The sequence below is a fragment of the Ptiloglossa arizonensis genome, chromosome 5 (assembly GCF_051014685.1).
Source record: "Ptiloglossa arizonensis isolate GNS036 chromosome 5, iyPtiAriz1_principal, whole genome shotgun sequence".
Taxonomy (NCBI): domain Eukaryota; kingdom Metazoa; phylum Arthropoda; class Insecta; order Hymenoptera; family Colletidae; genus Ptiloglossa; species Ptiloglossa arizonensis.
Genome location: NC_135052.1, coordinates 26036636 through 26052580, shown reverse-complemented (window position 1 = coordinate 26052580; position 15945 = coordinate 26036636). Strand labels below are relative to the sequence as shown.

The 15945-nt window shown below is 39.0% G+C and overlaps 2 protein-coding genes and 1 long non-coding RNA gene across 7 annotated transcripts in view; 1 reads left to right on the top strand and 2 right to left on the bottom strand.

Moving 5' to 3' along the window:
* LOC143146612 (uncharacterized) overlaps nt 1-10623 on the top strand; it is a 128512-nt gene extending 117889 nt beyond the window's left edge. For all 4 annotated transcript variants that reach the window (XM_076311065.1, XM_076311067.1, XM_076311068.1 and 1 more), the window contains 2 exons: nt 3175-3505; nt 6694-10623. In XM_076311065.1, the coding sequence (XP_076167180.1) occupies nt 3175-3505; nt 6694-7282 (920 nt within the window). In that variant the 3' untranslated portion in view covers nt 7283-10623. The remainder of the gene's footprint in view (nt 1-3174; nt 3506-6693) is intronic.
* On the bottom strand, nt 2689-4672 carry LOC143146617 (uncharacterized). 2 transcript variants are annotated; one of them, XM_076311077.1, is made up of 3 exons: nt 4508-4672; nt 3616-4059; nt 2689-3528 (listed from the first exon to the last, which is right to left on the bottom strand). In XM_076311077.1, exons 1-2 carry the CDS (start codon nt 4520-4522, stop codon nt 3751-3753), a joined length of 324 nt encoding a protein of 107 aa, XP_076167192.1. In that variant the 5' UTR covers nt 4523-4672; the 3' UTR covers nt 2689-3528; nt 3616-3750. The 2 variants fall into 2 exon arrangements, with proteins under 2 accessions (XP_076167192.1, XP_076167191.1); XM_076311076.1 differs by lacking the exon at nt 4508-4672 and having other exon boundaries at nt 3616-4253.
* Nucleotides 4672-5555, bottom strand: LOC143146624 (uncharacterized). Its single transcript, XR_012992034.1, has 2 exons — nt 5421-5555; nt 4672-5025 (listed from the first exon to the last, which is right to left on the bottom strand). It is a non-coding gene; the product is annotated as an uncharacterized LOC143146624 (long non-coding RNA).
* Nucleotides 10624-15945: the final 5322 nt, after the last annotated feature.

Here is a 15945-nt window from a genome sequence, read left to right as displayed (position 1 = left end):
CAAAACGTTGGCTTAATTCTTATTGTAAATTCAGCATATTTCTGAATTCCCTCGTGACGGAAACGCTAACGAAACTCGTCGCGTTCGAGAATCCCGTTGCTCCCATGCGTGCAAAAAGTATACGCTCTATAAATAGTACATTACGCAGTCTCTTAATCGTTCACGCATGCTCGACGCTCGCAGGATCATTGACATGTTGTCGATTCGTTGAAAAAAAAAAAAAAAAATCGTTTCAAATTTCGACGCACATATCTCACATTAATGTATGTATATATTTCTCAATGATCGTTATCGGTAACGGCTTTAGGGGTGTGCAACCTGTGCTATGGTTCAGAGCGCCACGTACCAGAGGGCGCTGAATACGCCCGCAATTTTTTCTCTCATAGAGTCTAAAACTCACCGTTACCTACATTCCTTTCTTTGTAAACGGTTAACGGTCTGCAATGAGCAAACAAATATTTTAAAAATTATTAAAAATTTGATAGTCAAAGATTTAGATAAATAAATAAATAAATAAATGAAATTCAAACAAATTAATTGAAACTTTCGTCGGTCACGATGCAAGAAAAATTAATTTGTTTACATTTTTATAATTTTTTTTTTCAAATTTTTCGCAAATGTTTATACACTGAAAATATTATGTGGTATAATGTATGCAAATAAATTTATCGCGTAATATGCCAGAATGGTTATGGTTGGTTTTGATTTTTATCGGTAGAGCGAAGCATTTTGTCAGTTTATCAGGCTGTAAACAATATGTACTCGCGTGAAATGTGTACGTGCTATCCTTCTTGAGGATAAACTGCATCGTTGGTTGGTCGGGCAGATTCGGACGTTACTAGGCGAAGAATTCGTTCCAATTTTTTGGAAACGCGATGTTAGGAAAAACGCTTGTTTACTCGTGTCAGTCGTGACTACTTATTACACGCCATTTTGATGGTAGTCATGCAATTCAATCGAAGTATGCCGAGGCATCATTACCAACAAGAAATTTGCAAGCGAATTGTGCTGACCATCGATGCGGGTAGCTAATCGTTATCCCCTTTCGAACTGCGCTCCGATTACAGCCGGTAGGATTACGAAACCGTTAATACTACTTTCTTGTTAATTGGTAAAGCGATACGTAAGAGGTTTGAAAATCTGTGCACGACTTCGAACACATTTTGCACGACGTTCATCGTTGCGGATGTTATTATCGAAATTCGATCGTGTCACGTGACACTTACGTCGTCGTAAAAAAAAAATGGTTTTTAAAATATTCGAGTCGCAAAGAAACCGAAATTATTCGTGCAAATTATAATAACGCGATAAGGACGATTGTCGTATTTCGTAAGAAACAAAATTCCGTTGGGGGAAAAAAAAATAGAAAATTTTAGGTTATATTTCTCGAAGTTCTCGTCGTACATACGAAAATATTTTTGAATATTTGCTGATGTATAAAATTTGGATAGGAGTGCGTTGAAAATGATTAACAAATAACACTTATCTACGAGCGAAATAATTGATTAAGGTATTTATTGTTTATAGAAATTAAATCATTCATACGTACATATATATAATTCAATGTTACTTGAGAATATGTAAAATAAGTATTGAATTGCGAAGATTTTGTTGTATTCAAGTCTTGTAACGATTTACATTTAGATCAAAAATATTTTTAAGTGTATGACTAAAATTCCAACGATACTATTTTTGTTACCAACGTAAGTAACCAAAAACCTCTGATTTTCTCGCCTAATATACTTTTGTTTTTTTTTAAATATGAACTCTTCACGCGTTCAATTAACATAACCATGAACGATTCAAGTATATTTTTTTAAATACGTACATACATCACTCTTCCAATGACTGTGGACGTTGGTAACATCGATCAATAAATTTATCACATTACGCAGCAATCAACACGATTACAAAGTATTTAACTATTTAACAAAACCTTAAACTGTTTCATAAATACATAAGTCGCCTATCGGGGAAACAGAAACAGTAGTAGGATCGATGGCGTGGGTCACGGGTTCTCAACCTCTCTCGTCGATCTTTTCTCAGAGTGGATTTTATTCGTCGACACAATTTCAATTTAAATACAAAATGGGAATAAATTACGAAGATTAAATATAAATTGAGTATCTCTTCGACGGTCGCTAGCGACCAAGTTGGGAACACCTGGTGTAGGCAACGCGAGAAACTTTCTGAAAGCGTTGTAGAATCGTAATGCGGTTCATTTTAAATGCGAAACCTTCCAGTCTTCTGTCTCTTCTCGTCTCCGTTTCTCGATCGAAGATTTCGAGCCGGAATACGTTCGTTCGTGCAGTACAGGAACGATGGAAGTTCGTATTTGGGTCAGTCGCGACAATAGCGGAAAAGAATACGCGAAACTGACCCAATTATCGGGCGCAATACGCACCGTGTAAACACGTAAATACGTATGTATTTGCGTACCGCTAGCCTGCCCTCTATAGTCGTGCGCGCATCTTAACGTTTCTCGGTAATACCGTTAGGCGAACATTTTTTTTTCCTTTTTGTTAACGATTGAAAGGACAAACCACTGGTCGCAGTACAGCGGTTATAAATGCATTGTCACCTTACAATTTCAAGGTTATCTGAATTTTCAAAAATTGAATCTATATTTTGTTTCATCATAGGACTAATATAAAAACCAATCATGAAATAATACAATCCAACACAAGCAATCGTGTAAATATATTTATTTATATTTTAAACGTTCATAGTTTCGACCTTTCTTTGGGCAATTTTTATTCTTCGGTATTGAAAGGAAGAATGTAATAAAAATATCCGATACAAAATAACTTTCTTTTTATATTTTTAAAATATAGACCCTTCTTTTTCCTACTTATTGTTGTTACAGAACAGAGAACATATTCCTCCTTGCATTACTGAAGATGTGAAAAGATTGAAACATTTATTTACAATTGCTTATATCGAACTCTATTATGTTCCAATTTGAATTCATATTCTAGAAGCACTTATCGTGAAACTTTTTATACAAGATTACCGGGAGTTCAAGCCGCGTTTTTGCAATCCACAATGCGTGATAACACGTACACGTGGAAATGTGACTTTAAGGGTCGTTTTACAAGAGACTTTAATTTGTATTCGTGAACGAAATCTATAAGACAGAAGTCAATAATTATTCTCTATCCCTTTCTGTTTCAGACGCTAAGATGAGATTGGAGGAGGATCTGGTGATACGTAGGAGCCGACCCACGATGATATCCGCCAAGTATCGCGCGAGAGAAGAACGCCGTCGTCTGTTGAAGATCTCGGCCGGTAAGCTCAGGAGAATCGAGGATCCAGAAGCCAGCCTCTGCCGATCAGTTCTTATAAACAACGCCGTCAGACGACTGCAGCGCGAAAATCGGGACGAAAAGACGAGGAATTACGGTCTTCCGGTGGTCACGTATCTGAACGACTCCACCAAAGAGAATAACGTCTCTGGAAATCTTATCGTCGGCGTGACGGACGACGAGGCGTCCTCGAGGAAAAGGTACGCGTTCGAGTAATTTATTCCTGAAACGACGGTTCGAGTCTTAAATCGCTTCGGGGGTCCACAAATAGCAACGAATTGTTTTCTGTAGAGATATTCGAATTACATACCTGCTTGCGATTCCTTTGAAAACTTGCATTACATCGACAGCTGAATCGAGTCAGGGCGTTTTGCAGCGAAAGGGTCTTGAAGACGAGACGATTCCACGTTCGAAAGAGAAATAGAGAGGTTAGCCTCGATCGAATCTACGCAGTAGCGGAAGAAGAGCGCGAGATCTTCATCGCGGTAGCTAGAGATTCGTTTACATAATATAAATTACGCAAGCGATAGCAAATCGCGCAAGATCGTTGCGCAATATTCTTCGGGACTGTCGACTTATATCGCGCATAATGTGCCTCGAAGAGAACCGCAAGTTTTCTGCATTGGGCACATTTTAGGACAATAATATGGTCGCCTTTGCCGTCTGCCCTCTGTTGACGACACGCTAAAGGAAGACGCGTCGGTAAAGCGTATCTGTAGTGTCTATTCCATGAGACGATAAAGTAGGTCCATTCCTTGAATACATACAGATGCATACGATAGGATTTATTTTAGTTACCATTTAGCGTAGTCAACATATTTACATATACTTCTTACATACTCCTCAAAACACGATTAGAATGTATCGATAGTATTTTCGATCTAAGCGTAACTTACCATAATAAATTTTCTTTCACTACACATACTAAAAATACTGTTAATCGCTCGATTAAAAAAAATGTATTAATATATAACTCTTTATAATATGTCGATTCTTCTTAAATTTGAATGTACGAGTGTGATTTATTAGTCATTTTATAATATGCCTGATGGAAAGATTTAACTGTGACTCAAGTCACATATTATGTCTTGGAAATGTGGATAGGTTAGAAGATAGGAGATATTTGGCTGATGTTATTTTTTATTTACAGTTATTAATGATTTTTTCCACCTTTTTTCTGTAGACAAAACTAAAGGACTTACCTTATTTATGCCCATTCTGCTGTTAGATTGTGTAATTATGTTAATATAATTTCGGTAAATCTATCGATTTCATTCATGACTTCGTTAATTCATTCAAAATATCTATTCGAACAGCTATGACTTTCTAACTTGTTGGTATTTACATATTACATTACCATATATTGTCCAACAACTACTATATGTTTAATTATATATTCTTTTTTTCTTCAAACAATATTTTTATGTTTTTTTTTTAAATTTTTATTATAGTTGTAATATGACCACTATTACCAGTATAAATAGGTTAAGTTAAATTAACAAACATTTTTTAAATGGAAGCTTTGTTGTCAGGGTTTAAATTGTAAGTCACGTCTTTTCGTATTTCAATCCACTGTACGTTGGACTTACGATAAGATTCTTGGTCAACGCAATCTATCGACACAGTCGACCAATGAAATTTCGGTCGCCCAACGAGCTTCGTTTACATCCAACTTTATCGTCTCGTGGAACGGATGCCAGCGGGTATTTAAATAATGCATCTATTTAATGGTAAATTTGTGTTAGTCAAAAGTAGACTACTATCCAATGAAGGTAAAATCAAAATTATTCAGAACGTTGAACAATTTCGAGAGAAACTAATAAGTTAGGTTAGGAAATGTCGAACATACTGTGGGTTAAATTTCACGGTACAAACGGAATCGTGTGGATTCTATTATGCGGTTCGAAATAAAACGAAAATAAAGAATAACAAAATTGCATCGGAGATTATCTTTTCGAAAAACAATATATATAGAAAACAATCTGGTACGCGATAACTAATGTCACGGATATCGCTACAGAGGTTACTACAGTTACACTACATATCGTTACAGAGGTTAGTGTATTTGATTTGTATAGGATACAATGTCAAACATTGTTTATTATCAATACTTACCAATTAATACGTATTTAAAGTGTGCGCAAGACACAATCAATGTCTGTAGAGGAATTCGTAGCACCATTTATTCTATATTTCCGTTTTATTTCGAGCTGTAGAATCTTCCTGACCCAATTTGTGCCACGAATTTTTACTCACAGTGTATACATGTACAGTTAGGTGCGCGCGTACTAGATCGATTTTCAAATGTATTTTTCTTCGAAAACGAAACTTCCAATAGAATTTTATTATTTTATATTTTCGTTTTATTTCAAGCCGTAGAACCCCCTTGACCCCATTTCAACCATGAAGTTTTATTTACGATGTACATGTATACAGTTAAGTGTGCGTATAGTAGGTTGATTTTCAAATGTATTTTTTTTTTTTTTTTTTTTTTTTTTTTTTTAAAACGAAGCCGAAAGCGTCCAATGGAATTTTATTATTCTATATTTTCATCTTATTTCGAGCTGTAGAATTTCTCTGACCTCATTTAGGACTCCTTAGATATATAAAGTGGTACGAATAAAGAAATGGGGGACGTTAAATATGTTATTTATACATTTTTTTTATTATAAATGACACTACTTTATAAGTTTTTTGAACTGTAGAATCTAATTATGGTATTATTTTTTTTAGAAGAATAAAAGATGATTGAACTTTACATGGGTACCACCATTAAAATTTTGATTTCATATTTACGTGGTATAAATGATTTTAAATTACACAGTAATAAATTAATAAGTCCATTTCTCGACGGAATCTCTTCTCTATAATTTTCTTCCTTTCTTCAAAAATTAATCTGTTTTCTTTCGTTACTTTCCATGTTTTTAAGAGCAATCTTTATTACATACGTAATAAAAAATAATTACATACATAACGTATTCAAAATTTTTAATATGTTATAATATAAACCCACTCAAGTTCCTTACTCTATTCGTACAAAAATAATCGAAAGACCATTCTTTAATTCTACACGGATAGATTTGAGCTGATCTCTACCGATATAAAACTATAGGCAAGCAAAGTAGATAAATTTCAAAACAGAAAACGTGATGGTTCCAAAACAGGAATTTTTCCCCTGACTTCAAAACTCTTTTACAAAAAACTGACTGACCTATAACATTTCGTTTTTATACTGAAGTGTAATCTGTACACTTCTCAAAAGTGTACAATTTAAATTTCATTAGTTTCCAACGAAATCGACAAAATTTGACTATAGTTAGTGTTTTGGTGGGCCACTGTGCGACTGTGTGGAGTTCAAAACGTTGCTAACGGTGATTCGTTTCCCCAGATTGAACGACGACACCAGAAATGAGGGAATCAGCCCCAAACGTCAGAGGCACGATGACCTCGATCTTCAGGATGACGTGTTCAGCGATTTCTACATCCTGCCGCCCACCCCGCGGCTACTCTCTCATATAGACGAGGTCCAGGAGCCGGAATCCCCGCATCATCACCACCTGGTGTACCCGGAGGATCGTCTGAGCTCTGTGGACGTACGATCGGGAACGACGATCATCAACACAAGCACCGCGAACACAACGACCAGCAACAGCACCACCACGTCTGCGAGTAATTGCTGCAACACCGTGATGTTTCCCGGTGAGTTGGACGACTCAGGCGCCGAGTTGACCAGCGTAACGAGATCCAACGACGTGGGCATGATGGAGGCCTCCGATGTGGTCGACCCGGACAGGATCTGCGACTTTTCCAGGTTCGCGGACTCTGCGAAGAGCCTGGAGGAACGTTTGGTCGAGCTTCAGTCGTTGGACGAACACTTCGACCTAGCCAAATTCGAGAGGAACAACAACCAGAGTTGCGGCCGTGCCTTTCACGATATCCAAACCTTCCATAGTCTAGTGCCAGGTTTGGAGACCTAGAAGGCAGCCTCGTGCCTCGAACACCACCCTCCTCTCGTTCTGTCTGGCTCAACGGAGAACCAAGACGAGACGACGTTGCGGGTAGACGGCTTCGCGGCACGTACGAGGAACCACGGCGAGGATGAACCTGGTCTCGGAGGGTGGTGACTGCCTGTCCAGGTGGCTACCGATGTCCCAATTGGGCGTCGATCGGGTTAGACGTCGGGACTGCTCGGTATCGGGGACGTGTACGGATGGGAATGTGTTTGGTACCGAAAACTCGAAACGAGAGGGACCCGCGGACAACCTCGAAGGACATTCCCGAGGACGCGCATGAAGATCGAACCGTTGTTACATTCACACCGCGTTAAAATGTACTGTTCGTCCGCCAGGAGAAGGCCAGCGAACAGCCACGCCCCTCGCTCTCTCGTTCACGGTCCACGGGCTCCGCCCCTATCGTCGCGCGCATCGTCGTTGGCGACCGTTGCACAGCCCCTCAGCTAACAGCGACGACGCGAGCCGTGATAGGGGAACCGGTAGACTGGAACGGGAGTGTAAATAGTCGTCAGCCTTCTTCTCGCAAACGAACACCGCCGTGTTCGCTCGAAATGTTTTTTCAAGGAGGGACGGTGGCAAACCTGTTCCTCGAAACGACTTTTCGTATCTTGGGGTCGAGACTCGGCCACTTGCCGACAAGGAGAGTGAACGAAATGCATGAAGAATACACCAGTCGTCAATTTACGAACCGATGAGGCGCCACGAGGTGCCGGTGTAAGAACTACTATTGCAACCTAAACATTTTTACGTTTCTCGTTGTAACTTGGCTAGCGTATTGTCAACGGTCCTCGCGAGATTCTCTCCGTGAAAATGAGTCCTACAACCGTATTCGAACTATTTTTCCTTATACGTATAGCTAAAATTAGTCGAAGTAAGTCGCGTTTGGACTCGATTTCTAACGAAATAACCTCGCCGGTGCGTTGACGATACCGCGACGAAAATAGAAAGAGAAATATACAAATTTTTACTTTGCATCATTTTTTTTTCCACAATAATACGCGTACGTGTATACGGTGGTGGGGATAATTGGGTACGTTTTATCGAGGGACAAATGCGACGTTTTAACGAGAGGTTACCGTATTCGAGTACGCCGAAGATTGATCGTCCAGCCGCTGTTGGGGGAACATGGAGTAGAAAAATGATGAAACTTTATCGATCCGGATGGGTGTAGACCTCGCTAGAGCCCCGAATAAAGGTTTTTCGATCACGTACGTACGGACGGACACCAAGAATTGGTACCGGACTGTTGTACGTACGAATAATCGGTACCAAAATTGTCCCGAACTACGGATACGTATATGTAATTTGTATATATTCGAGTATGTTTGTAAGAGCACGTTAACGATAATATTAGATGAATTTTGTAGTGGAAATCTTGCGGTGAAGTACGAAAGCAAATCTTGAACGTGTAGAGCGAATGAGCGAGCGGGCGAACGAGGGCGAGAGAGAGAGAGAGAGAGAGAAATACTGAACGTGACGTGCGCCTGTATAAACGCCTTTAGACTAGCGCCGTGAATCGATGTAAATGTGGTGGTGTGCGATGAAATCGAATGGATTTACTATGCCGCGCGATAATGCCATGATGGGCCTTAATTGTTGTGCACCGTTCTTCGATTTCTTGTTGATAAATATTCCGTTTCGCGTCCCTCTTGCGTTCATGTCAATAGTGAAGGGGTATTTTCGTATCGCTACCTCCGGTGGTTTCCTCGTTGTATTGTTTCGAGACGAGCGACAGGTTAGTCGTCGATCGACGTTAAAAGTTTTGCGATCGAAAAATTGTGCCGTCGTATTGAAAATTTTTTACGTTACGGTCGAACGAAAGAAACGTGTAACATGATCGAGTCGTTGAAACTCGTGACCGCGAGTCGCGTCGCTGCCTTCGCAATCGGCTTTGTTCGAGAACTGCGCGCGCACGCGAAGGAGGTTAGGGATAACCGTCGAGCAACCTCGAGCTAGGTCGATTGATTCTCGCACGACTGTAGCCAATGAATTGTTCCCGGCCAATCGTAACGCGGCTCCCACGTGAATCGTCACGTTCGAGAACGCGATTTTCCATAGTGCAAGGACCGACGAATGATTTAATTTTATCAGCAAATCGGTCGTCTCCGCAGTTTAGTATTTTCCGTTCACGAAAGTATTTTCAGTTTTATATTTCGTGCCCCTTGCGTGGGACGTTTTGTTAACACGTTTCCAACAATGAAAATGTACGCGGTTGATAATTTTTTGTAAAATTTTTGTTACGATAATACGCGACTGTGCATATGGTTTGTATACATTGTTCTTGTATATAATGTATTGTTTACAAAAGATACATATAGATCGAGCTCGAGCGGTAATTATGGTGTATCTTTAGCGTGGATTCACCAGACACTGGTATGGGTGCAATTAACTTTGTCCTTTCAGTTTCCCCCGCGGGGGGGACGCGTGGGAGAAGTCGCGAAATCTACTCCAAGCATCGACCACGTTGTTATATAGTTACGCAAAAAAAAGGAAAAAAATTAAAAAAAAAAAAATATGCTTGGCGTCGATTCGCGGGCCACATTGGTCATTTTGCGTCGAGATCCGTTCGCAAGAGCGCCGCGCTATCTTCTTTCCCCTAACTTATCTCCCCTCCCGTTCACAAAAGTGCTAAAAAGGAATTGGATATTCGACACGAGGTGTTGTTTCTCGCGAACAACGCCACTTGCGTGGCCCCCTTTTTTCTATGTTTATTTTAAATCGAACACTTTTGTACCGCTGTGCAGAATCAGTACTCCCCGTTTCGCCCTCTGCCAAATTCTTTTTACACAGAATAATAATGCTCGTTAATCCTTTTGGCGCTGAGTGGCTTTCCGACCGGTGATAATTGAACGCCCTCTGTGAATTGGGAAGCACAACCAGCGCCCAAGGGGTTACACGCGAATGTATGTGTTACGTAATCATCGATAATCGAAGCATCGTAAACGTTTATACAAACTTGTAAACCGGTCGGTGGAAGTAATAGAAACAAAACAGTGGAAACGATATTCGTTTATCAAGCGTGGAAATAATGCAAAGAAATCCAATCTTCCTTTCGATCGCTTGAACCGCGTTTCGAGGAATGCGAACATCGATACGTTCGAGAACGATGCGTTAAACTCGTGCACGGAATACGTTAACTCGATCTCGTGGTTCAACGCGTCATATTGTAAATAGCTGCCTTAGCACCTTTAAAGTAATCAGCTATGTATAAAGTTTCATACGTTGTTTAGGTTTTTAGTACATAGTTATCCGAGATCAGTTACCAATTATACGAACAAATTGCAAATAAACTGCAAAAATATAAATCTTGCGTTGGTTCGTACCTCTCTTCCTTAACCTTGCATGTAACAATAGGAACAACAATGTATTATAGAAATTGGTCTGTGTTCGTGCGAGCAATCGTGTCGTAATATTGTTTCGATAATGTCGATTCTAGATTAGGATAATTTCGTGCAGTGAGGAACACTTCGGTAACGGGACGAAAAAATTCAAGATAATAATAAAACATGTATTGCGTACAGTTTTTTGGTACTTTTTTTATTGAGTGTTGCGAATATATACAAAGGATGGCGAACTAATAATAACTATTACATTAGAACCAAATAAACGAAGGTTATCATAATGGTATTAACGTGTGTTAATATTTATTTAAATAACATAATATTTGTAACGGTGTGTGCCGAATTTCCAAAAGGAGGTTGTCACTGCGTACGCTCGAAAGCGTCTCTTTGTCATTTATTTATATTTTTGTTTTTTTTTATATATTTATATAAATTTTACATATAAATATAATATACATAAAATATATTATATGTATATATAAAAAATTGCTTTTACGCTGTATCGACATTGCTTCGTAACGTTCGATCTTTGAGGAAAAAAAGATATTTGTTAAACATTGCTATTGAAAGAAGGCTACGCTCGGAGAAGTAACGAATTCACCAAATCACATCGAAGTCGATCGATTTAAATCGATCGAACAAGAGCTCCATCGATTTAAGAATTACCCTTTTTTCTAAATTCATCGCGATAAATTCGAATTAAAAAAAATTAATAAAATCGACCCGATTCTTATATTTTTCTTTCCTTTTTCTTTTTTTAAGCAACGGTATCAAATTATTCGTTTCTCGTTTAAACAATCGTAATCGTTCGTTCCCATGAATCGCGAATCACGGCGCACGGCGAGTGGTCAAGTATTAAAAAGTGAAAAATTTCTATCATTTACAGCTCTCGCATGACTTTTTCGGCGAGCCGGTAATTTGTGCGTTTAAAGAGTCGCGACTTTCCAAAATGTTTCGTCGTAAAAACCGAACACAGAACTAGGGTGATTGGTATGTACGATTACTTGATTTATGGAGATACAAAATCGGGTAAAAAATTGTGAACACGTTTTTCCCCTCATCGATCGATGCATCGATCATCAGACGTTCGACGAGAGCACTCTTATATTTTGTTAAATTCGTGATCATGAAAACGTCCGAAACGAAGTTTCGAAACGTCAACGATTCATTTTTCGTTCGGTAAAAATTCGACCGAACGCCGTGGATTTTGGTGATGGGCTATTAAAAAACACATCCGTGAAGGAAAAAAAGTTAAGGAACAGATCGACTCGTGCACGGCAGATATTACGCGAGTATCGATCGATTCCGTGAGTACAATGTTTTCTAAAACTAGTCGAGAAACAGCAGCGATGTATTGGCGGAGTTTGTCGCCTATACGCAACTCGAACACCATCGAAATTCGTAACATAATCACGGTGTCTCGAGAGACAACGCCTAACATCTAGCGCGCGATAGTTTCTTTTCCTCGCTTTTATTGCTTACTTTGTTTTCAGGTTTCATCGGTGACAGCGATCTCTCCGGCTCTCAATCCACATAATAAAATATCTTCTTCTAAGTAAATTAGTCGATCGACCGGTCGCTTTCAACTCCTGTCGCTTCTCGATTGCTCGCTTTCGCCCGTCGTCCAGCTTAAAAAATATTCTTCGCAGCAAAGAACCATCAAATGATTTTTTCCCTTGGATTCTCGAAACAATTTTAAACGAGAAACGACGAATCGAAAACGATATCGATGAAAGAACTCGCGCGTCTCGATGAAAAATACACACGTACGTGAGCAACAAACAATTATCGATACCATAACCTAGTGCACGATCTAAAAAATAATACGCGTTACGAGAAGAAATCGATGGCACGAAGTGTAATCGACTCTGATCGAGCTAATTTGATTCCCTTACGTAGACATCTCGTTTACGTATTATCATCCGAATATAAATCGTTTTACAGAATGGACAGAATATTATCTACGAATTAATCTAACTATCGATAGAATTGAATTTCTCAATCGGTCGTCCGATTTCTAGCCTGTCCTCGATCCTGTTTCTCGTGTGCGCCGCCAGAGGCATGTGTAGTTGAGTCTACCGCCAGTAGAAACACCACCGTGCGTTGTCAGACGCTTATTTATGGTGTTAACGGTTCTCGGGCATTCGCGATCTTCTAGATCTACTACTAGCGTATTCGCTGAACGATCGAGGTTTGTTCCTCGAACGGAATCGAGTCGCTCGACGCGACTATTTTTAACACTCAACCGTCGAGAATTCGCGGGAAAGAAACTATTCAAACGAACATTCCTCCGGCCAAAAAATCATTCGACGATTCCTGCTCCCATCTGACTACAATAATTACACTTTTTTATCGTTTGATCACAAAAATAGAATTCTTAAAACTTAAACTCAGTTCACTCACACTCTGTGTCTTTCCTCTCTCTCTCTCTTTCTCTCTTTCTTCGTTCTGCGCGCGCGCGTTCTCCCGCTCTTTGTCCTTTATTCGCGATCATTTGCCGAGAAGTATGCAGCAATTGACGTTGACAAAACATTTTGCATCCCGATGTTTCGCGTTCACGGACATTCGTTATATTTCGTTGGGCGATTCGAAAGAATGCGTTAACGTTTTAACCCTTGATTTCCCATCGTTTCGATAAATATCTTTAAAATTTAACAATTCATTAGCCTTCGGTGCTCAAAGAGACGAAGTCGACGAGACAATTGAATTTTTGCAAAAAAATAATGATTTAACGAGCTTACATTTTAGAGGCGGAAAAATATGTATATTTTAACGCAAAACTGTAATCGATACACAGAATCTTACAATAATCGAATACGCATTGGTTAAATGTTTAGCTATTACGTTGAAAAAAAAAAAGGAAACGGGTGGGAAGAAGAAACAGAGATAAACACAATTAAAAGATCCCACGAGTCTTAGCGAAAAATCTACGAGCTTGAATTAAGGTACGACCTCACGATTATATACGACGTTGCATACCTCTCTCGTTGTATCGTTGTCTACGAGTCGCACACGTAACAAAGAAGGGTTGTAACAATTATTCTACAACAACGGTGTATAAAACTGTCTCTGCCCCGCGTGCATCGCGTGTCCCTTCGTTTCGAGACGAAGCGAAGGAAAAAACATAAGCAAACAGGATGGATCGAGAAACATCGTTGCGGAAATAATAATAAATAAAGGTAGTAGCGATCCTCCCCCTCGACAGACGAGAAATCCAATCGAATCGCTGTTCTGTACATGCCCGCTTCAACGTATCTCACGATATGATTGCTCTCGTTAAAAAAAAAACTCTACAAAAATGAAGAAAAAAAAAAAATACATATATATATATAGAAAGAACGAAAAAAAGAAGAAAAACTGTCAACAATTTTGTTGCAAAAGATCATTATTAGTTTCTGATAGAAAAATACGGTTTCGTACACGGCACTGCACACAGCTCAGTAAATAGCATCGCGATTTTAGACGCCATACCGTCCCATCGATAACAATAATTACATTGATCGTCGATAATCTATTCGATCGGTGATTCCGCTTCTTCTTTAGTTTCGATATACATATATTTATACTTTTTTTATTTATATATATATATGTATATATATATATATATATAGATATATCAAAAATATCCTTAATAAAATAGAACATTTTATATGTATAGCGTACCATCGAGTACCTTTTTTTTTATTATAATTTTATCCACTATATATATATATATTCTTTATATATAACGTTTAGTATTATATATATATATATATGTGTGTGTGTTTTGAATATACATATAATACCCACGTTGACATTCTTTCTATCATTTGCGCGCGCGCGCGCGCATGCTGCAGAGGTGTGTGTGTCTGTGTGTGGCACACGAGCTACGCGACAGTAATACCGTCCACGTGTACGTGATGTGTACGTTTCTTTTCTTTTTATATATTCTCTCTCTCTCTCTCTCTCTCTCTCTCTCTCCCTCCCTCCCTCCCTCTCCCTTTCTTCCTTTTTTTCTACGTGTCGCCACGTGAACATTTTTCAGATTAGATTACGCGCGCACGTCGCCGTGTTCCCGGGTTTCTTCACTGCATCGCATCACGGAAAATTCACTGTCGTTATTTTTGCTGTTTCTCGACTTTCGAAACATTCCGTCTCTCTTTCTCACCCTTTCTCCCGGAGAATTGTGCTTATATATGAATATAATTCGTGCAGGACAAAAATTGTTCAACGATTTAGCAAAACGCTTTACTTGCTATTCACGAACGTTCATGTCGCTTAAAATTGTTCGGGGTTTCCATGAACCGTAGTTTGTTAATTGGAGGTATTGAAACTGTATTAAACTGTACATCGAAGACTACGACACTAGTGCACCTTGGCGTTAACCATTTCGCTACGACGGGCGACTATAATCGGGCGGTGAATCGCGTGCGGTGAACGCCCATGGGCGTTCAACGTGTATATATACTCTATACGTGAAAAGATTTTCCGCACAAGGTGTACGCTTTCTGTCAAAGTAGTCGAAGATTCAAAAACTGAGATACACTATAGTATCGTTGACCGATAAGACTATTCAATTATTGTCCGATTTAAATTTTTATAGATAGTTCGATATGTATAACTGTACAGCTCGCGTAAATAAATTATTTAAATTTATTATCGGCGATTGGTTTAAGAAACAGCGTTATTTTTTTGAAAAACAAATCGATGGCTCTTAGAATGGAATTTTTGTAATTTCAATTGTTCAAATATTTCTGAACGAATACAAAACGCCGATCGAACCAATTTTGAACAATATTTCTAAATTGCATAAAAATCTGTACGATTGAATAGTCTTGTCAGTGCGTCGTTAGAGCTATGAGAACCACTGCGTGTTACGATATTGGTAACGTCAGGGATCTGAAGGTGTAATATCATACTATATTTGAGTAACATCATTGAGAACCTGAACTACAATTCACTAAAGTATCCGTGGAACATCAGAAGTCCGACTACAGTAGTATCATCATGTTCTTAAATCCTTGACGAAACGTCGTTAAGTTTGTTTCTCAAATCGATTTAAGTTCACACGTGAAGACCACCAACAGTTTCAAGCGCAAGAACCCCCGTGTACTCGTGAGAGCCTCATAAACTTCTATCGTTCTAAATGCATAGAAAAATACATGGCATGTTGAAATGATTACGAAGAAATGTGGATCAATGCAATTGTTTTAACATCGACATCGGACCGAGGAAACTGAACTAGAGAAAAATCGTTTGCCGACGGTTTCTCAAACTTCGCGAATCCGAAGTGAGATGAACGAAAGA